A 23,154-nucleotide genomic window follows, 5' to 3' on the forward strand; every position below is an offset into this window, starting at 1 on the left:
ATGCTGTGTCACATTGATAGGGGGCGGCACTGAGCCATGCATTTACAATGGGCAACAGGCACTTTTCTGCACACCGGGAAGACTGAAAACTGAAAAATAAACGCAAACAAGGATGATTTTGAAGATATTCAGGAGGGGATGATGGACTTCCTATGCAAATAAAGGTAAGCTCATACATTATTTTCAATTTCAATGAAAAAAAAACTGCTAATATTTAAATTTTTAAAAACATCTACCTTGACTTTGATTTTTTTTGTCTTGTTGAACAGCATTGAAATAAAAACTTTTGAAACTAAAGGGTTTGATTAAGGTCAAAACTGAAATAAAGGGTATTATTTTGTGTTTTATATGTTTGAACATTATGAGTCACTTTGGTTGTAGCAGGCTAACATTAAGGAAATGTTTTGCCAAAACAACCTGAACTTACCAATTATTTTTTTAACTACACCTAAAAGGTTCAGAAAATATTTTGATTTTATCTGTGCAGCTAATTATACGAGAAGCTTCGTTAAGTCAAAGTGAAAGCTTCATCAGACATATTCAAACTAGTATTAGCACTGGTTAATGCATATGGAGACAGAGAGCAAACTCATACGTTACAAAATGTGATTTAAACATTGTATTTATTGAACTGCACCCTTCAATCTTTACATCAGAGATGTCGACATACCTCATATTTAAAAAGAGCATTGTACTAATATCAAATCCCCCATTACAAAATGTGCAACCGTATAGAAAAGATAAAAACAACAACAGCAGCAGCAGCCAATCACATCTCAAAAATAGGCATGGCAAAGAGAACAGCAGAGCACAGAGCTGGATTATTTGGCACCAACTGTCTAACTTGCCAGGATTTGATCCACTGGGAGTGACAGATGAGTGTGCGTTTGGCACTGTCATTGGTCCACAACAAGTCGCAGTGAGACTCCTGCCAGGTGGCAGAGGGAGACATACATTGCAGTGTGACAAATAAACAAGCCAACGGTATCCTCTGGGAGGAGACGGTAAGGTGAGGGAGGACCCTTCTGTACCTGCTTTCACCCCTCCGAACCTGCCCAGGCCTTCTCTTTTGTTCAAACAGACAAAAACCAAGAGGAAAATACCACTGCTTTGTGTTGTTTTGGCTAGGAGAAAATGAAAATGTCATAAATTGATCGAAACACATCATGCAATCGGCAACATTATATTGTGTTAATTAAATTAAACTGTAAATATCGCTCCTCATCACACAAAGTGGAAACCATCCAAGAAAAATCGTTTGAAAAATCATTGATTTTTTTTGAACAACAGGTAAAAGAATTGCCACTTTCAAAATATGATATTTAAATACAATCAAATGTTTTTGAAATTTCTTTCCCATAAAGACCATTTACAGTACTGCAGCATTTGATATTAAAATAAAATCTTTACATTTAAACCTTCGCCTGTTTAGGCTTTGGGAACAGAGCAACAGAGTTCATTTGGTTTCTTACGTCATCTTGTGTGGCAGTAATTCAAGCAGGACTCTTGAACCCGGGTGAGCGGGCGTCTGTCGTTGTTTACGGGATTACCTGACGGAGGGTGTGGTTGTTAGGCGCAAGTGGTCGGGCTTTGTGGGAAGGGGTGGCTTTAGGCCGCGGGAAGGGGTCAGTCCCGGGTCGTCAACACTGAAGTTTTTCATCAGATGAGCCACCCGGCCGCGCCCTGTGCAAGCTGTTGCAGTCAAAGCTGTCCCGGCCTCTGCTGAGTCAGCCCTCCGAAACTTTCCCAATGCGCCGATATCTGAAAAAGAAAAGATTTGATCACTTTTAACAAAGGATGATTAGTCTTAAATGTAGTGCTGGCATGAGACTAGGGGTGCGCCGATAAATTAGTCGGCTGATCGGACGAGATTTCCTTCACTTTTGGTGTTCGGATTATTGGCCGAAACTTGCATGTGAAACCAAGCTTATCTAACTCCACTGAGGTCTGAAAATCAGCCCCTGACCCCCTTTTGGTCCACCGTGGGAGAGGGCCGACTGACGCACTCGCCCACAAGGTCACGTCTGCACGTGTGCTGTTAATAATAGTTACCCCACTATTGCCTACGACTGTGTCACAGTGTCAGCTAGGGAAAAATAATTTAAAAAATGGTATAATTTGCCAAAATCTGAATCAGCAGGTCAGGCTTTTAAAAGATTGGTGATCGGCCAAAAAAGCTGGAGTCGGTTCAACCTTACATGAATTATTAAAACACGCAATATTTCTTGCCGTAATGAAGACTATCTCACAGACACTATAGTTACGGTTTTAGTGCAAACTATTATTTTGATATAAAACTCAGGCCAGGCTATGCCAGTTTGTTTAAATACCAACATTCATACCTAAGGCAATCAAAAGTACTTAAAAGAAAATCAAATGGAAAAAAATAAAAAAATAAAAATCTTCAGGCTATGCAAAGTGTGGCAAAAACTACAACAAATATTAAATTGCATATTTAAAAGTCAATTTCATTTTACAGCAGCTCATCAGTGATTGAGCAAACAGTTAATTGGTGCTTATCCTGCGTGTCATCAGAGTATGGTGAGGAATGTTGTAGCGGTATGTAGTTTTAAATAGGGGAATAATTAATTAGCTGTTAAATAAAAGAATGGATCCTTGAGAAAACCCAAAACTGATCTGTTTGCCCAGATTTATAATAACTGGATGACAAACAGAGCTGCTGTCAGTCAAATGAGTTTAGGTTATTTGCTAATACAATTATGCTATACTGTGAAACTGTTATTTTTACAGAAGGATATCAAAGTATCTCATATTAGAGCATTCTCAATATTTACTGCTATTATGAATCTCACTCAAAATATAAAATATTTCAATTGATTAAACTTGAGATAATTTCAGATCAACACAGATTAAGATAAAATTTAAAAATCCCTTATTTATGAGAACACTTGAATGCAAAGAGACCAAAGTTGAACTTTTGGCCTACATGCAAAATGCACACACACACACACACACACACACACACACACACACACACACACACACATACACAAAAAGACCACAGGAGGAAGAATACTTTTCTTAAGTTATGACAGGATTACAGTTTTCATTTTAGGAGATCCTCAGGTCTCAGAAAAACGTCTTCACACATCCTTGACATCTTCCTCCGGCATCAGAATAAAAGCTCTCAGGTGTCACAAAGAAGCTCCTAACAGGTGTCAGGTCAGAGGTTTCAAAATGCGTAATCAACGCGCGACAGTGGCAGACCGGAAGGTAAAGCCGGTGAATACATGAGCATTTAAAGCCACACCAACAGCAGCGTGGAGGCAGAAATGGGAGAAAAACACAATTAGGACTAAATTAATGGCTACATTTATAACGTAATACCCAGGATCATGACACATGAGAAATTTGAAATTTATGCAGGAAATAAGAAAACAAAGTAACAAAGATTTTTGGATGGATAATTAAAGAGAAAATAAAAGAACTTCAAGTGAATAGCTTAGAAATTAGCCCAACATCACCAATATCACATATACTTCTGGACTCTTCCAGAAGCAATATTAGGTATGACATTAATGGAAAAGAAAAACTATATATAATATTATATAGTCGTGCGAAAAGCCTTTAGACAGTTTTTATTTATAATAATCCAACACTAAAATATCTACATAAGTATCTTTAATTAAAGAACATTTGGTTAGTTTCACTTTGCCAAACGCCATTAGGTGAAGCAAGGAACCAAGTTCATCTCCTCACTACACACAGACAGAATGGTGGTGAAAAAAATAATATTGATTAGATATCATCTACCTCCAAAAAATATTTGGGATTGAGGTAATGAAGTTTTTCTGTTTCTACCGTCAGAAGTGTAAACATGTAGAGTTCACTAAACTTTGGTTTTAACTGGAACCATGTGTTCCAAGCAGATGACAATAGGACCAATAGGACTTGCAAGTATGGAGGGGAACCTATGATGCTGTGGGCCAATTTCTCTTCCAAACCTGATAGAAGATACAGCATTCTGAACGCTTTAAACAAAAAAAAAAAAAAAAAAAGAAAGCAGTGACCTTCAATAGAAAATCTTGGGTCACTTGGTCTTTGTTTTGATATGAAGCACATTATGTCCAGTTGAGATTTTGCAGAATAATTTGGAGTAGCAACTTGATTTGGAAAAGCTATCAGCAGCACCAGACCTGTTTCAAACAGGAGTCTACACCATCGAGACAGATTGTTAATGGTCAAAGGTTCCTTCCCCCTCCGCCCCCTCTCTTTTGGTATGATCCAGCCTTGTGAAATTATACTTGAGAACATTAAGTTCTGTTTGCAAAAGGTACAAAGTGTTACCGACAGGAGTATCAACAATCATGCCATCTGCAATATCATTAAAACAATTACTTCTTAACATGAACATTTGTTTCCCCACACCCCAGAATGTACTCAAATTCAAGGTTGGATTTTTCTAAAATATTCATTGCGAGATTATTGGTACTCCAATAAAACCACGTAGATTTATATAAAGGCTTTTTATCTAGGGTTTGAGTAAATTAATAATAATAAAAAAAAATAATCACAGGATCAGTTTAACAATCATGTCTGTATATTACAAAAACAAATCATAAAGTAAACACAGAGTTTTAGACAGTTTCGCAAATGTAAGATTCTAGCTCGACAGCAGCTACCATTCCCCTACTCCAGATGTCGTCTCTCTATATTCCTTCTCTCTCTCTCTTCCATCTTTTCTCCTCTCCTTCGCCTCCCTCCATCCAGCCGTGGGTGAGCAGAGGTCATCCTCGCTGGAAGAGTAGCGGGGACACAGCTGGGCGTAGTTTGTGTGTGCGTGCTCGCCACGGTGCCGTGTTTTGGAAGAGGGTTGTAATTGAGGGAGGAATGGAGGGAATGGAGGGAACGGGAGTAACGAACGATAGGGGAGGGAGGGCCGCAGGGACGGGAATGGAGGAGCGAGCAGACAGACGCTGCTCAGACACCAGAAGGCTTGAGGAGCCACATATTTTTAGCGTCGTCCCCTGGGGGACAGAGATATGTGAGAGTACCCGAGTGCGTGGCTACAGAAAGACACACGAGCGCTCTCTTTCTTTCTCACACACACTCACACACACACACACACACACACACACACACACACCCACACACACACACACACACACACACACACACACACACACACGCAGGCAGGCACGCACGCAGTAGAGTGAAAACATGCACACACTGACGCACATGCCACATATCGTTCAGGTCCGTGCATGCTCTCTCGCACACAAACGCTCACACACCCCTGCTGCTCACGGATTCAGTCATGCATGCCGCCATCTCTGACTAATACCCCGGCACTGCACACGCACAGAGGTGGTTGTTAAAGCCCAAAAACACAGACAGATACACCTAGAGGCCAGGAAACCTTTAAGGCGCTTTACGTCTTGCAGGCATGAAGGGAGGAAACCTGAAGTAGCCTTTAAGGGGGGTTTTATTGTTTATTGTTGTTTACCCTCTCCTCTTCCTCGGTTTTGGCCCCTCTCCCTGTGGTGACACTTCATCCCTCTACCTTGCTCCTCATCTTCCTCCCCACATGTCCTGCCCTGCCTTCCTTTGCCCCCTGACCCCACGGTTCCTGTGTTAATGTCCTCTCGCCGCGCTGCGTGGGCTTGCCTCTGATTGTCTCGTTGTGTTGTGCGGTCACCACGGAAACCTTGGATAGGCTCCAGCAATTGAGGCCGACACACATCGAGGCACGCACCCCGTGCAGGCGCATGCACGCACGCACGCGGAGGCAGACGCACACACTCGCGGTCAGTTTTCTGAGCTCGGAGACTCGGCGCGGGTCTGAGCAGAATGCTTAATGGAGGGACGGAGCGATAGAGAAACGGAGAGAAGAGAAGGAGGACTGGTGTTGTGGGCATTCACTGTAAAATCTAAGGCAAAAGACCAACACCTTCCCTCAGGTAGCCTGACTAACCTGTCCCAACACACCCAGAAAATGCTTAAACTCCACGCCTTCGTGCCTGAAACCCTCCTGGGCAGCTGCACCCTGATCTCTGCTCACAGGAACTGCGTTTGAGGCTCCCTGTAAATCCTGTAAATACTCCCATCGATGTAATAAGCATTAAATTAGTTATCAGCACAAATTTATCTTCTGCTTGAGCTTTTAAGTGTTGCTCAGCACCTTTCGGGACAGCATGTGGGAAGCACAGGGAACACGAGGAGGATGAGTAAGCTAGCAAAAAAAATAAAAAATGAAAAATTAAACGCCAATCTATCTCTTTAAAGATCTCTGCGTCTCTGGCTGGGAAAGAGGAGGAGTTGTGTGGGGCTGGGGGGTTTGGGATGGGGCAGGAGCGGGGCATAGGGCAGAATTCCTGAGCAGCACATCTGTGGACTGAAGGGCAGGGAAGAAGAGGAGGAGAGGAGGAGGAGAGGTGTAGGTGTGTGTGCGTGTGTGTTTGTGTGTGGAAGCGTTGGCTCCTGTGTGGGGGGCTGGGGCCCCTGTCACTTATCGGCTCTGGCTGAGCGTCACCCAGGGCTAGAGTTGGGAAGCGGCGCTGGAATGCCTGTCCTTTCCTCTGAAGGTGAAGACAGAGGAGAGACAAGCCAGCGGACAGAGTGGGAGTAGCTTTGAAACGCAAACGCTCACGCAAATGTATGGGCGCTGAAAAGATAAAATAAAAAAATCACTTATGGAGCTATTCTCAAAGCGCACACGCTACATAAACAAAAACTGCAAATCTTAGTTTAACCCCGGATCAAGCTGATGCACTTGTTTCCACTAAATGCCTTTAAAGCAGCTTCAGATAGTCCTGAATTCACTGAATCAAAATATACTTGACGCATCTGTGCAGGAACAACAACAAAAAAAAAACAAAACAGCAAAAGACAAAGCTATTCAGTGATGGCATTTGTTTTCCTACTAATTTCCTGGAACAGTCAGCACTCACATGTCCTATGATGTGTTAAATAGGTCATGTGAATGAAAAAAAAAAAAAAAAAAACTGTGTTTCTTCTTCTGGATTCATTAGGGCGAGAGTTTTGCGGTTTCCAACTGATTACAATGAGCCGGTATTTGATGTTCTGCACCATTTGTGCCATTACATCAGTGAGAGACTCAGGGTTTCACAACTTCGGTCCAGTTCAGGATCTGAGGGTGCAGAGGCTTTCCTGACATTTGGGCAGCACAATAAAGGCAAGGCAAGAACACCTGGAGACAGACACAATATTTTCTTTTGATATTTGAAGAAAAAATACACGTTTTTCCACTCCCTTGTTCCCCATTTAATGGTTTCCTCATTTGTATTATTTTACTAAAATTGTGTAACTGAGTCATAACCACGCAATTGCTTTTACGCTCTTTCCTAATTTGTACTGTTTTTTTTTATATAGTAGTTAGTTATTTTCTTGTCTTTTCCTTTATTTTACACAATGTTAAAAATATTGTTGCTTAACCTAAAGCACCTTTAGTCTAGCTCCTCTCAGTTCATGTCAACACAACAGACAGCCATGTCCCTGTTCGGTCTGTAGGTGTCTCCTCCCCGTGCTAACGGGAATGCTTGTCAGTACTTCCATTCAAACGAAAACAACTGAGCCTCAGTTCGCCTCGTCCTCCCAGAGGAACGAGCTTCCTGCAATTGTCAAGGTCAGACCGTCGTCCAGAGTCACGATCCGTTCATTCAGGACGGTTACAGACCACTAGAAACTCACCCCGCCCACCACAACAGCTGTTCCTTCAAACTGCCGACTCTCCTTAAATCTGCGTTACACGCTGTCCTCGAATTACCAGCCCTTAACCACATGCAAAACATCCTCTTTGCTTTCTTTCCAATTTGCATCTTTTAATTCTTGTGAGCACCACTCCTTTTTAAAAAAGAAAAAGAGGAAAGAAAGACCACTTCATATCCTTCTATAAACTGGCTTATCCCAGCAAAGTGATTGAGACCAAATTTTCATCTGGAGGACATTATGATGAGCAAACAGTAGTTTTTATCTCATCAGAGTCTACAGAGATTCACCAGGATTAAATGACAAAAAAGTAACGATTTCAGTTTTAGTTGTTGTCGTTTTTGGCAAAAGTGCTAAAAAGATAAGGTAAAATGATGTTTTCTCTGCTATGAAGTCGGTATACTGGCTGCTTGTATTTTTTCTCCCCAAAGAAGCATAAACACACAGAAATATTCAAATGTTCTTTTTTTTTTTTTTTTTGCGACATTTTGTAAATAAAAAAAATAAATCAATGCCTTGTGATCAAACTTCTGTGCCACTTCCCAGCTGTGTAGCCTGAGCTGGGTTTGGACAATGAGGAGCAGCAGGATATGGAAAGGAAGGTGTTGCAGGAAGAGGATTTTTCCAGCAGGGGGACGTCATGGGAATGAGAGACTCTCCCCAGCTCAGCTTCCCTTCGCTAATATCACAATTCTCCACTAGGTGGTGCTAATTTCACCCTCACACAACAAATGTTTTTGCAAATTTGGGTCAATTTAGGCTGAATAGTTTTTAGATCTTGAACGTGAATAATGGGTTTTATTGAAAAATTATTGAATTGTCTGTAACATTTCCTGCAACATTTAATATATCTTTCAGGAAGAAATTCAAAATACTCACGTTTTATCTGGAAAAGATTTTATATTCAAAATGGACTAAACACAGTTGAAAGTTTTCATTTTGTTATAGGGGTTTTTTTTATCTCTAAAAATTGTCATCCTAAACAAAAATAGTTTCCCTTAATTTAATCCATTAAAGAATAAAGTCAAGTTACAGCTTTATGTTGACACATTAACCATTTCATGCATCAATTGTGATCCTTTGTGTCAGGATTTTTTAAAATTTTTTTTTTAATTTTCTTAAGGCATAAAAAAGTTTTGTAAAAAAATATATATATTTTATTGTTTTTAGGTGATCAATTGTAATTTTCTCTAAGTACAAAGTTGTTTTTTAAAAAAAATAAATCAGTAGTATTGTTCTTTAGGGGTTATCTGATGTCACAATAATTTTTTTACCTGCAAGAGTCGTCCACAGTAGGAGGAGGGACCGAGTCGGTTGGCATGCTTTTTTGTCTGTCGGCCATATTGGATTTAACAAAAATAATTTCTTGCACTTGCAGCTGATGACCAGTAGTTCATAATGTATTTTATGATGCATTAGTGTCCACTTCAGTGGTCTGTGTGCATTTATAACATAAAAATCCACAAGAAGCACAAGAAAATGGCTTTTAGATAGTTGTCCACTGCAGTGACCGCAATGCAAGAAAGGGTTAAATGACCATAAACTTTACATTTTTTTGTTTTCAGGCTAGATCTCATCAATATTTTCCCAAAATAAAACAGTGGGGATGCAACCAAACGTACAGGTGTGTAGCAAGAGCCAAATTGCAGACTCATTTTGCCCCCCTCCTCCGTCTCTTGGCAGGCCCCTGGTTCTTTGCCAGTCCATGCGGATTCCAGCAGGCTGAGGCACTGTTTGGCGAGCGCTCGGGGCTCATAGAAATAAATCGCTCCGCCTTACTGCAGCACAGAAATCCATTTCTAGTGTGAACTTTGCTCAGTCTGTTTCTACTCAGCTCTCGTTTTTGTCTTTTCTTATGCGCTATGCAGATAGTCTGATTAAGATTCTCATATACGGCGACTTGCAAAGATACAGATATGGCTTCAATCCTTCTACATTTTGTCCTGTCACAAACACGGTCTTCAATGTACTTCATACACCAGACATAAAGTAGTACATAGCTGAAATGCAAATTGACACATACTTTTTAAAAATCAGGAAAAGTGGACTGAAGAAAACTACTGTTGGCAGGATGCCATAAGAAGTCCTGAGGATGCTTGTGTTCAGCAGAAACAGGAAAGCTTGTCAAAGTTGATGAAAAAGAGGAATGGAGGTAAATACAGAAAAATACTGGAAGGAAACTTGTTTGAAGCTACAAAGATGAGAGATGAAAGTATACCTCCCAGAGGCACAACCCATACAGCCAGAGATCCAGTGGGATCAAAGCAGATTCATAAGTTGTTAGAACGGTCTAGTCAAATTCCAGGCCTACACACCCAATTGAGTAACTGAAAACACTGATGCTCTCCATCCAACCTGAGTCAGTTTGAGCTGTTCTACATACAAGAAAGGCTGAAAAATTCTGACTCCAGATGTGCAAAGCTGGTAGAAACATCCCACTGCAGCTGGGACTGTAGCAAAAGTCAATTCTGTGAAATATCTACTCAGCGAGGATGAAAAACCTTTCCCTACATCGTCACAAGTTTTCTCTACTTTGTGTTGTTCTGTCAAACAAAAACCCCATAAAACACTCTGAGACCATAAAATATGGAGGGTGTCAATGCATTTGTGAGGAACTGTACGTTATCTTCAATGTGTTGAACGTTATTTCATTGCCACTGTTTTTCTTTTCTACCTATGTGTGAGCCTATAATAAGTGGCATGCAGGAAGTATTATTAATGATGGAAGTCTTTCTGTGGGGGGGGGAGGGGGGGTTGTGCATCATCTGAGAGTAAACCAGGATGTGCCCCAGCAAGTGTGCCAGTCATCCACATTCCGGCTTAAAACAATCACTCCCTAAATTGATTTTGACATCTGACCCGACGTTTACCTTTATCTGCGGCGCCTCATGCTCACTCACCTTTCCCAGACTGTGAATCTTGGGCCTTCTGGGGCTTCTCAGAGCACAGGCTGTCTTTAGCGGTGGATGCTGATGCGGACTCTAATTGGACAGCGCTGCTGGAGGGAGGCGCGGGGGACGCCAGTCTGAGATTTCCGAGGTCAGGCCTGGCGTTGATGCAGCCCGGCGTGCGGTTTGAAAAAGCCGGTCTGACGATGATGGCGTTGCTTCTCGTGGGTGGCCTGAAGCTCGGGGGGTCCTGGGAGACGGGCTTCACCTCCGTCGGACTGGACGCCTGCTCCTGGAGCTGCAGAGCCAGGAGTGACACAAAGAGGACCAGAGAGGAAGATCAGTGTTGACAACCAAATCACATGCAGTGGAAATGCTGTCATGCGCAATTAAATCACAGGATCAATGATTCACTAAATTACAGTTATCCAATGACAGCTCCGTGTGTGTACCAAAGCGCACGCACACACACACACACACACACAGACACGGCTACGACCAGTGACTCGGAGTTTGTGGATGTGAGGGGAGAAAATTATAAGGCGACTTGAAAATCAAGCAGACTTACTAATCTTCCTCCCCGATCTTACGCCTTCTTAATCAACAGCTCTCCGCCTGCAGAATGAGATCGCCGTCCCTCATGAAATCAGCTGCAGAAAACCAAGATCCTTCCTCCTTCCAGAAACAAGTCACTTTATTTATAAGAAACGCATTGAATATAAGGTTTTGGTAGAGGGTTGGCCCACTGACCATACCTCGTAAAGAAGAGGGGATCAGCAGAGATCGGCATCTGTCAGTAACTTAGGATGACAAAAAGTCTGACATAGATAACTTGATACGTCAGTGCAGTGTGGTCTGGAGGCAAAGAGCCTCTGCTGAAGTGTTCAGAACATCCAGGTTGCTTTACTAGAGGCCTTCAGGTCATCAGACTCTACAGTCAAACCAGACTCAGTGATTACTTAGCTAGTTTAACTGTCTTATTAGCAACAATGGCCACATCAGGGCAACAAGGCACAAAAAGCAATTATCAGTTGAAATAGCAATTAAAATAATCATCACACGGCAAAAACACAAAATCTTACCAAGTAATTTTGGTCCAGTTTCTAGCGCAGATATCTTAGTATGCTTCAAATGAGACAAAACTAACATACAAGTAACTTATCAGCAGGATGCGGGAGCTTGTTCAGAGTCAATACTTTCTTAATATTGGTAAAAAAAATAAAAAAAAGAAGTACTGGCAGATTATGTTACTTATATCAAGACATTTTCCCATGTTATAAGTGAAAAGAACAAGCACTTTTTATTTAAAACAAGATCCTGTATCTTGCTAATAAGTTACTTGTAAGTTAGTTTTGTCTTATTTCAAGTTTTCTGAGATATTTGCGCTAGAAACTGGACCAGAATTACTTGGTAAGATTTTGTGGGTGTTTTTTTCAGTGTGGATATTAGAAAATAAACAAATACAATTAAAAATGTGTCAAATGAAAAACCTTAAATGAAAAATACAAAGTCCAGGACTCTATGTGTTGGTGAAAAGCAATTCTGACGTTTTTGTATACAATTCACATTTTCTGAGAAACTAAATGTTGGTGTTTTTCTCAGCTGTAAGCCATAATCATCAAAATTAAACAGAGACTCTACACACAGAGATTCTATACACAATTTATATAATTGGATCTATATGAATGAACTGAATGACTGAAATTAACTTTTTGATGACATTTTTAATTTGAGATGTGATATGAGGAGGCTGGCCCAGACTTTGTGGATTCGAGGTACAGACGCTTCCTTTTGTGGCAAAAAGGGGAAGGGGAAAAACAAACAAACTCGCTCGCTCAAATCTCAAGGGACTATTCCACAATCCCATCCATCTGCGACTGACGCATTCTCCTTCTCTGGCGTTTTAATTCCCTGATCAAGTTCATCAACCATCTGTTCTGGGGCAGTCCTGAAATCCTGTCTCATGTCACCCCCCCACACACACTTACACACACATCGTTTACACACTCATAAACACAGAAACAGAAAGAAGGCGAGCAGAGATAGGAAGCACCAGTCCCCCCCCCCCCCCTCCAACAAGACAAGTCTGGAAAGATAATGCAGCCTGTGGGAGGACAGTTGAATACAACTGCCCCAGAGTGAGCGATGAGGGGTGGGGCGGTTTAGACTGGACGGAGTACAGAGAAGAGGGAATGAGGAGAGAAAGACGACCTGGAAAGAGGCTGGGAGCAAAAGGGCAACTGGTCCCGACAGACATTTCCTGCTCCAGAGGAAGGGGACCTGTGAGTAACGTCTATAGAAGCGTTGCTGCGCAGTAAATCATCGGTTTATTACAAAGACCAGCGCACTTAAAACATTTAAAACAAGACGCTCCCTCACAAAATGTCAGAGTCTAATTACACAATGAGGAAAATGAAACAGGAAAAGCACGAGAATCTGAGAAAAATTCAAAGCCGTTTAAAAAAACGGGTCCTCAGCTGCTGCTGAAAGTGAAAGCTCTCCACCTGACACCTGTGGGCTTAACGGGGGCACTGCAGGAGTGAGAGCAGATGACACAAAGACTGAATGCAGTTGCTCCAACTCACCGGCAGAGGGCGTAAAGTGCTGGTTTCCTCGCGTTTCTCCTGTCGGGAGAGAAAGGAGCATTGTCAGCTGATGTAAAAGGTGGCACTTAAAAATGTGAGGTGGTATTCTGATCTATATTTGCAGAGTGAACGCAGAAGAAGTCGGAGGAAGGACAGAGCAAAACTTAAAAAATTCTGAAAATGAGGTGAAGCAGTGAGAGCAGTGATGTGTGAAAACCAGACACGGGTTTTCACACATCGTGTCTGGAAACGAGATGCTCTCATTTCCGCTTCAGGCCAGATGAGACCTGGATCACTACAGCTTAGTGTGTGCAAGGTTGCCATGACAACACACCAAATCTGTTTTTTCAGACAATGTGCAAAAAAAGGTGGCCAGTTACTATTATAAAATAATAATAATAATAATAATAATAATAATAATAAACTACTAAAATACAATTACCCCAGAAATGAAACACACAGCTGGTCTTCTGGGACTAATTTATCTACAAAGGTTGAGCTTGTCTGAGCACAAGAACTCTGCATATTTGCTCAGATTATCTTTGAGTTTAAAATGTTGTCATGCGCTAAAACTCTTAAAGTTGTTAAGGAGAAAATCTGTAAGAAAGTAAATACTTTATAAAAATGCCAAAACAAATATATTTGAAACGGATAGAAAACTCCAGAGAGACACCATGTTTGGTAAAAGCATCGCACGTCGGCAGAAACACTCTGTCTCCCCTGTGAAACATGGTGGTGGCAGCATCATGTTCCTAAAGATGCTGGAAAACTTATGAAGGTGGAGAAATGTATAACCAAATTCACAAGAACAATGTACCTTAGTATGCAACAGAACTACAGCTTGAAAGAAGATTTCATTAAAAAAAATTAAAAAAAAGTTCAAAGACAACAAAGTGAAGGTTTTGGAGTGGTCAAATCAAAACAAGGTTTGACAACTAATCAAGAATAAGTGGTTGTACTTGAAAAGAGTCGTTTAAAGCTTCCTGGGAAATCTGACAGACGATGAGCTGCTGCGTAAAGAATGGAGAAAAACTGCAGAGTCCAGACGTGGCAGCCTGGCTGAGACATACAGTATTCACAAAGTTTGGTCTTGTCAAAAAAAACTTTTTCTTTTTAGAGAGTTTTCTAAGTCACCTGATCTGAAATGTTCTTCCCGATAAAATATGTTATTTGGCGAGGTCAGTATAGAAGGAACTACAGCAATATTTACGATCACTTCCTGTTTGGCAGATTGTTGTAACATAATGAAGCTGCAGTTGAATTTTTAGTCGCCTCTAACTACATTCTTTGCTGTCAAAATTAATCACTTCCAAATCAAAGTTGATATCAAACATGTAGGGTAACATTCCTACAAATAAAATGTTAGTTTAAGATTCCTGCAGCGGAATTTTGTGTTATAGAATTATTAAAGTATTCAGTGCATGTTTTAAAGGGTTAAGAGCTTGTTTTAATATTTTATTCTCGTAATTTACGTCTATTCTCAGAAAATTAGCATTTTAGAAAATCTACAAATCGAGATTTTTTAGCGTGCCTTTCCAAATTTTTAAAAATATAAATATTCCTAAATGAGCTGTACAAAACAATACCTGCATTAACTAGTGCACGAAAATAACTTAAAAGTAAAGACTTAAAAAGGAAACTAGTTTTTCATCAGCCATGCTAAAAAGCTTTACCGATTGGCATAAATCCAAGTAAGAGGGTGAAACAATGGCAGTATTCAAGAAAATCTTATGAAAATCAATTTCTTGATTTTTCCATGTGTTAACAATGATATGCTAACTTTTGTACAAGGAGTGAATTATGGTATAATCACACAAAGGATGTAGGAAAACAAAAATATCTGAATTTCTTTTTCCTCTTTGCCTCCAACATTTAAGTCATTAATAAGGTTTTCTAAGAGTAACCCACCTTTAAGTTCAAGGAGACTTCGGCTTGTGTTTTCTGAGGGACGCACTGACTCTCACTTTTGACGTCTTGTGTGACCATGATGCTCTTCAAGGTAGTTTGGTGGCTGCGAAGTACGAATGTCACATCATTTTCGGATTTAAAACAGGGGAAAAACGCTGACGCGGTTTTCAGCTTCTGAGTTGTTCACTGCCTGTCATGTAGAAAATCTGTTTTATTAATGGGAAGTAATTACTGCGTGCTGCTCTGAAGACTTGGTGGTGACTTCTTGTCTCCCACTGCAGAGTTGATGAATTTGGAGGTCAGTTCATCCACTTCTCCGATTACAAGGACTGAAACGTCTCCGTCCCGGCCGAGCAGCCAGCTCACACTCTTACTGTTGGCTGTAAAACAAAGCAAACAAAAAAAAAAACTGGTATACAACTCTACTTCCAAATAAATTGTGAAAATTTGTTAAATGTCACAAAAGCTAGTTTTTGAATCAATACTATCATAGTTTAATATAAGAGTTAAAAGATAGACGACATAGCTACATTTATCAATCGCCACATTTGATTTTAAAACTAACGTTTTTCAGGAAACCACCTCGACAGACATCGGTGTCGTTTTTTTCTTATTTTTTTATTGGGTTCCTTTTCTACACAAGTCAGACAACCTGTCTGACTTTGTGTTTTAAACTGATAATAAAAGGTAAACGGATGACAGGTCTGTGTTGCAGAGAGGATGGCTCAGGGCTGAAAATTATTTTCAAAAGCTGAAACGTCTGATTTTTAGGAATGTGATATCTGCTGAATCATTCAGAATCAAGCCGTCCAGCATTACTCATTTCTTGACTGATCTGACTCACAAATAGTTAGAAATTAGTCTTTCCATCCTTTTTTTAATGAATTCATTTTTGGCAGAATATTTATAGTTTAACAATAGTTTGATGGCTGCTGGTCGTTGGTAGCCCAGACTGTTCAGAGTGGTTTTCTTTGGAGATATTTTAGTGCTTTAAATATGAATTCACAATAAGAATGCACCCATAGAGTTTATGTAGTTCATTTACTTATTTATGGCATCTATAGACATTTAGACACTGGGATCTGACTGGAAGGCAGAAATCTGCATATGACTTATTATTATTGACTTTTCAATCAATAACTCTCCCTAATGTTGCATAAGTTTTATAGGGAGTTTATCTGTATCTGACAAAAATCCAAGAATATTCTTTCATCTTTCATACTTACATTGTCATCCTTACATACTTTTGAGAGGCTAAACTGGGTTTAGCAAGGGTCGGTGTCTGATTTATTAATGTTACAGTGAGTATAGCTATAAGCCCGATTTAATTTCCCATCATGCATCTCCGACGGCTTTAAGTCAGTTTAATGAGGTGCCAGAGAAACCGGAGCAAATCAGAAAGAAAGGGAGCAACGAAGGACATGATCTTGTTTTTCAAAGCTGAAAAACACTACAGCAAATTCTAGACTGTTCCAGGAACCTTTCATGACTTTTTTTATTCTTGTCGTTGTTGGTAAAAAATATCTGCAGGTTTCCCCATCAACTCATTGCAGATGAATGCCTGTGCAAACGCTTGGCCTCATCGGATTGGCTACTGCTCAGCTGATTCTTTGGAAAAACACTGCAAACTTATCAACAGTGTATCTGATGTGAATCTCTGCTTAAATGGCTGCTGGGAATGGAAGGTATGATCAACAGACGTTCGCTTCAGCGCGGCAACAGTAGGACTGAGTCAGCTCACAGAACGTTTATATGCTATGTAAACAGATCAGGAAGCCGGTGGGGGAAAAAACCCCGGTCACACTGGTTTTCCTCCCCGTCATCACTTCTGACCAGTGCTTAAAAGCTGAATATCCATCTTCTTGATCCAAGACGCACTGATAGATAAGCGGCACCTTCAGTTGTCTTAGTGTGATTTAGCAGCGCAAAGGCACACGGACACTTGTATCTGAACAAACGTGTGTCACCGTCGTGTGACTGCGGGAGCCGAGACGTCGATTTATTCAGATAGCACAGCCGACACAGTCCCAGGGCGAGAGCTTGTTGGGTGAAAACATACATTCATGGAGAGCTGGTTGCACCAGTCTGCCCTGTCGATCGCATTCCTGCCCAGCACAACAGGATCGCAGCGAAAACACGGCGTTCACAAACAAAGGCGACACGTCAGGTGCACACCGGATTCATTTAATGCGGCGGCTTCTCACTTCTAATAAGATTAAGCAGAATAAAGTAAGGTGAAAATTTAAATCGGGGGAATGTGCTGAATGCTCTCCAGTCTTTCCTGGAATTTTCAAAATTGTTCCGGATACATTTTGTTTGTGTGTCAGCAGTCTGCCTGCATAAACATAAAAATAGAGTAGAATGCCGTCATACCAAAGGTATTAACAGGAATTAGCATAAAAGTCAGGTTAACCACAGAGATCACATGATTAGAAAAGCCTCAGGGCTAAACATGAGCTCAGAGTGTCAATAAGAGAAACATCAAACTTTAGTCTGTGAACAAAAAAAAAAACTTTTCCACCTACTCAGACAGTTAAACAAATGTTTGCAGCATACTTCCTGTTTGGCTCTCTGCTAATTGTTTGAAGGATTTAGTCTTGACTCACTTCCTATCCCCCCCCCCACACACACACACACACACACAGAGCAGCACAACATCCACCGTTTCCTCTAAATGAAAAACGGGAAAGGGAAAACGAGGCGCGTGGAAGCGTTGCCACTGCGAGTTCTCAGCTTGCAGTCTCGGTTGCGAGGCTGCAAAGGACAGCTGCATCAGCCATTAAAGACAAAGAAAGGCCACTGTTCCCTCACTCTGAGCAGCAGTTCATAGGAAGATCCTTGTGATCAGCGAGAAGACAGAAGGGTTAATTCACACACTGCGATGCGCTTTTAAGTGACTGCATGTCATGCCGTCACATTTTGTGATTTTCTCTCGTGAAAATGGCCTACGAGAGCGTTGCGCTGCGTCCGGGTTATTACACAACGCTTTCTCACACTGTAGCTCCCAATGAGGACAAACGAGATAAAATGTGGACTGTCCACATTCTGCAGAGCAGCGTCCTGAGTTCCTGGCTTGTTCGGTTGTTGACTGTTTCAGTCTGTTAACTCCAATGGTTGCGCCTGATAAACAAGGATACTATTTAAAATCCATGAGTGATTTCCCCTCTGCTGAGATTTCTTTTTTTTTTTTTTTTTTTTCCCTCTCCCAGTATTTTCATCAAGCATCTGCTTCCTGCTTGCTTCGACACAAAACCGTGCATTTTGGGATGTGTTGTTAAATGACCCGTCACAAAACAACCTGGAAATAAAACGCACAGTGCCTTGCAAAGATTTTTATAGCCCTTTGAAATTTTCACAATTTTTCATGTAGCAACCACGAAATCCTGATGCACCTCATTGGGATTTTTTTTTTTTTGTCTAATAGACAAAAATAAACATAGGGTTCAGTTATGAAACAGAAAAATAACATGAATTTCAAAACTTTCATGAGTAAAAATCTAAAAAGTGTTTCATCATCTGATACGCTGTTAAAAACAGTAAAATCCAGTTTACCAGCTGCTTATGGTTGTTCACAGGGAGTAATTTAATCTCAGCATAAATCCAGTTGACCTCTGATGTTTCTTAAAGACCATCAGTGAACAAACAGTATCATGATGACCAAGGACAACGTTAGGAGATGAAATCTCTGGCAGTACTTATAAACTTATCCGTGAAACAGCTCGACAGTTTGAGCTAGTTTACGAATAAGGACGGGGAAAAAAAGTTCAGTCTCTAGTTTTGCCAAAACGAAGGTACCCCAAAAGTCTTAAAAACACAGTAAAGAGAATCCTAATACTTGAAAACAAACTATTTATATTTTTGTAGTGGGGAATTTTAAAAACCACTCAGTCCTTTCTTTGCCCTTCAACAATGCTGCATCACTTTGTGCTGGTCTATCACATAAAATCTGGACAAAATGCTTGAAGGTTTGCAGCTGCAACAAGAGAAAAGGTTTCCAGGGGTGCGAGTACTTCTGCAGCACACTGAATACTTATGGATGGCATTTATGTCAGACCTGAGCTGGCCCACTTCTTGACATTTTTATTTGCCGTGAAACACTCACCGCGGCGTGTTTACAGCTTTTCAGAGTGGGAACATCTGTGAGTGAAATGCTAACATTAGTTTATTCATCATTAATCAGGGGGAACTTGTTTATGGCCCCGAAGTATTCGCCGTGCTTTCTGTTTCAGCTGCGAGTGTGTGTTTGCAAACAGCTGCTTCAAGAATGGAGAACACGAGCTAAAGCGGCAACAGCACAACCAGCGGCTTAGGGAGCATTTCACAAGCGACGCACACACACGTCTCCGCAACCCCCTTCTCGAGGTCTGTGAGTCTATCAGGCGTTTTGCAGGAGACTGCGCAAACATCTTAAGTGAAGGGATTTCGAATGACGATCTCAGGTGGTTTGAGTGACAATCTGCACCACCGCGCAGCCTCTTCCTTTAAAGAGACGGGACGTATCAAAGTACAGCAGTGTTCGATACAGCAGCAGCCCACGCCGTATTATCGCTGATTTCGGTAGATTCAGATTGATAAATTGCAAATGATTCACTAGCAGGTGTAATAAAGTCACAGAAAAACCTACAGACTTAAAATCCACACACTGGGCGAGATGCTGATTTTGTGCGACTAAAATCAACAATTGAAAGGGGATGTGTTAAAAAAACATAAGTGTGGTGAAGTCATTCATTCTGTGAACAAAGAGGTGTCAAACAAGGAGGCCGACACGAGCGGACAAAGACAGGAACCTGAGCATCGTACCAGGACCACAAAGTTGATCGAAAAGATGGAAACATGCAGAGAAGTGCTAAAAATGACAGGCTGCTCAGCTGACATGATCTCAGAGGCTTTAAAAACGGAAAACACAACAATGTGGAAGAAAACAGAGAAGTGCTATTTGAACAGATCAAAGGAAAGAAAAAAAAGGATGAAAGGCTTCTGAGTTATCGCCCGTATGCATGTACTGCAACAAACAGAAGATGATAATCGAAATCCGAAGCAAAAGAAAATCCAAAACACTTGGTGCAACATTTTAAAGAACTTAAAGCAATGCCACTCATTACACTGGAAAATCCATGTATATTGTTAAGCTCAGGGTCCCAAGTGTCTTGGTACAGACATGCCTCGAATACTGCGTGTCAAAACTGTGATCAGATGTTGGCGAACAGTTTGAAAACATCACACTAAAAAAAAAAAAAAAAAAAAAAAAAAGAAGTTCTGCTGCCTTATACTGAATAGGGAATAGCTTTGAAATGGGTGTTCCGACAAAACAATGAACACAAACACAGAGCAGCATTCTGGTTCCAGACCAACAAGATTAACACGATGGAGAGCTCAGCCAAATCCTCTGACCTTAATGCAATAAGAAAAGAAAATCTATAGGGTGACATGAAAAAAAACAAATGTTGTTTCTGACGACAACCGACGCAAAACAGGGGAATAAAGTCCAATCGTACTGAGCTGGAACAGATGCTCACCAGAGCCAGAATTTGGTCAACTACATGAAAACAAGATACCTGAAACAATTATCGCAAAAAAAAAAAAAAAAAAAGATCACTGGGTCAGGGATTCTAGCATTTACAGTTTATAACAGTGAATGTCTGAGTTTGTACAGAAAACTTTTTGATTTGCAGCAGAGCATGTGGTGTATACATGCAGTTTTGAGTGTGTGTGTGTGTGTGTGGGGTAAAAAGTTATTAGAAAGGATTCTGAGCTTATTTTCAACACGAACATTTCAGTGCCTGGTCGGCGTGGTTACCGTTTCTTGGTTTTGTCTCCTTGGACTGGGCAGCGCCTCCCTCCCTCTCCAGCTTCTCCTCGTGCTCTTTCCAGCGTCGGACCTGCTCCTGGCGCATCTTCAAGAAGAGCGTCTTTTTCTGCTCCTCGTTCAGAGCTTCCAGAACGTCGGGGTCGATGTACATGTCCTTTAAAATTTGCTGCAGCATTTTGGCGGCGGGGTATATTTTTCTTTTTTTTTTTTAATCTAATGTAACTGGGAGAAGGGTCTCATGGGCCGACTGCTGGAGGTGATAGTTTATACTCTCATCCTGTTAGATTTTCTTGTCGTCTTTAGCGTAGCAACAACCCACACAAAGTTTTCTCTATGAATCACAACGCATGCATATCTTCTCACAATGTCACACATGCACACACACACACTTGAAACCCTGTTTCCTTTCTCTTTTTTTTGTGCTCCCTGCCCTGCTAAGACATCAGATTTTTGGAGGCCATCTTTGGGGAAAAATCTATGGAGAAAAAAAAACAAAAACCAAAACAGACATCATTTAGGAGATCATGTTATTCCCTCGATTTGATATACAATGCTACATGTATTTCTTGAAACACTACTTCGTCTTGCAAACTTTCTCCTTTTTTTGGGGGGGAATCATTTGGTCTAAAAATCTACACCAGCTCTCATCTTGTTCTTCCTTTCAAGAACACGGAAGATCCCAAAGCCTGTTTCTGCTCCGACAGAGAGGCTGATGTCGAGAATGGGAGGAGATTCCAGAGGAACGGGACCGATTCTGTCATCAGCTGCCGACCTCACTCCTTCCCCCTCCCCGACACGCATCCCCTCCACTAAACCATGTTCTTGTTCCCCCCACAAGCTAAGCACGATAGCAGCTCCATTTTAGCATGTTCGGAGTCAGCTGTTGGACATAAAGAAGTTGGCCATAGCTTTGGAGCATGTGGGCCAGTCTTTCCAGCAGTGGGAGTGAAACTGGCTCCTCCGCTCTCTGCGATAATAAGTTAAACAAAGGCTTCCACTGGCTGCAACAACACTTGGAGGGAAAGAAAGGTTTTGCTCAAACTGACACATTAGTGGGATACAGACTGCTGTCTGCTACACACTGCAGAGGAGGAGGGGTGGTGGTGGTGGGGGGATTTAGAGGGGAAACCCAGGGGGGGGGGAAACAGGAAATGTGAGGGAGGAAAGTGAGTGATAGAACAACAGAAGGTATAAAGGGTAGAATTTGTTCAAGTACTCACAGTGGGATGTAGAGAGCCGCCGCTCCACAGCACAGTGTGCTAACTGAGCTGAGAGTCAGAGAGCCTGTGGGTCCTCCTCGTCTTTGTGTGTGTGACTGGCTGATGACATCACAGCATTCCACGGTTCTCCCTCCCGCCCGCCCTCTCCACGGGCTCGCTCGCTTGCTCTCTCTCTCTCACACACACACACACACACACACACACACAGATAGATACACATATATCTCAAATAACTGGAAGACTGCAATCCAGGAAACTGATCTCACATTTTAGGAATATTAAAAAGAGGAGATGAGAAGAAAACCTCTTCATTTAAAGATTGCAGCTCACATCTGGAATTCAGCCTGATCATAACTAAAGTAGAGCTGCTAAAACTGACCGAAAGGATAAATACATACGACACCCTGCAGAATTATTGGCACCTTATTGGACTCTATCAGGCTTTTGAAAAGTGACACAATAAAACGGTATTTCTTTTTTTTTTTTTTAAAGCTTTCTGCACATCATCTGGGGTGATAAAATAACATTTTTAAAATTACACATACGTCCTCAAACTAAAAGCATTATGAGATGTTACGTCTTAGCAGTAAAAATTTAATAAGATCTTTTTGCAAATCTTAACCTGGGAACATAAATAAACAATCAACAAAATACAGCAAGGTTCCAGAAAAAAACACATATTTTCTTGATAAGAAAAGAAGAGATAAAAATAAACAAAAACATGCTACTAAAAAATAAATAACAAAATAAAACTGGCAAAAACAAAGAAACATTTTTGATCTATTTCATTTCTTTTAAGTACCTTGTTAAAAATTGGTTTTACTTTTATTTTCGGAAAATGTCACTACTGCTGTGAAATGTAGCTAAATTAGGTCAAGTTTTGGCATTTCAAAAAGATTTGTAAATACAATGTAACCATTGCAGGCGAAATACTGTAACTTTACACCATACTGTAGAACAAACATTAATCATACATATCTGATGAAACACGAATGAATAATATTTCCCTTTGCTCCATAACGTCTCCTAACAAATCGATCTTCTAAAAGGTTCCT

General features: G+C 41.0%; 1 protein-coding gene across 2 annotated transcripts; it reads right to left on the reverse strand.

Moving 5' to 3' along the window:
* Positions 1-604: 604 nt before the first annotated feature.
* On the reverse strand, positions 605-22,232 carry LOC106921594 (uncharacterized). Of its 2 annotated transcripts, none has more exons than XM_014993379.2 (7): positions 22,100-22,232; positions 20,868-21,354; positions 15,303-15,450; positions 15,071-15,173; positions 13,163-13,201; positions 10,590-10,875; positions 605-1,761 (listed from the first exon to the last, which is right to left on the reverse strand). In XM_014993379.2, exons 2-7 carry the CDS (start codon positions 21,052-21,054, stop codon positions 1,547-1,549), a joined length of 978 nt encoding a protein of 325 aa, XP_014848865.2. In that variant the 5' UTR covers positions 21,055-21,354; positions 22,100-22,232; the 3' UTR covers positions 605-1,546. The 2 variants fall into 2 exon arrangements, with proteins under 2 accessions (XP_014848865.2, XP_087868794.1); XM_088012668.1 differs by having other exon boundaries at positions 20,841-21,354.
* Between the last annotated feature and the right edge of the window lie 922 nt (positions 22,233-23,154).

Source organism: Poecilia mexicana, unplaced genomic scaffold (genome assembly GCF_051168715.1).
Source record: "Poecilia mexicana isolate PSO_F unplaced genomic scaffold, ASM5116871v1 scaffold_14, whole genome shotgun sequence".
Lineage (NCBI taxonomy): Eukaryota > Metazoa > Chordata > Actinopteri > Cyprinodontiformes > Poeciliidae > Poecilia > Poecilia mexicana.

Coding starts and splice junctions, on each gene's coding strand:
- LOC106921594 (XM_088012668.1), bottom strand. CDS start 21,054: ATGCTGCAGCAAATTTTAAAGGACATGTACATCGACCCCGACGTTCTG. Junction 15,451..20,840: donor CGCCGACCAGGCACTGAAAT/GTTCGTGTTGAA, acceptor TTTGTTTTACAG/CCAACAGTAAGAGTGTGAGC. Junction 13,202..15,070: donor AAGTCTCCTTGAACTTAAAG/GTGGGTTACTCT, acceptor CTCTCCCGACAG/GAGAAACGCGAGGAAACCAG.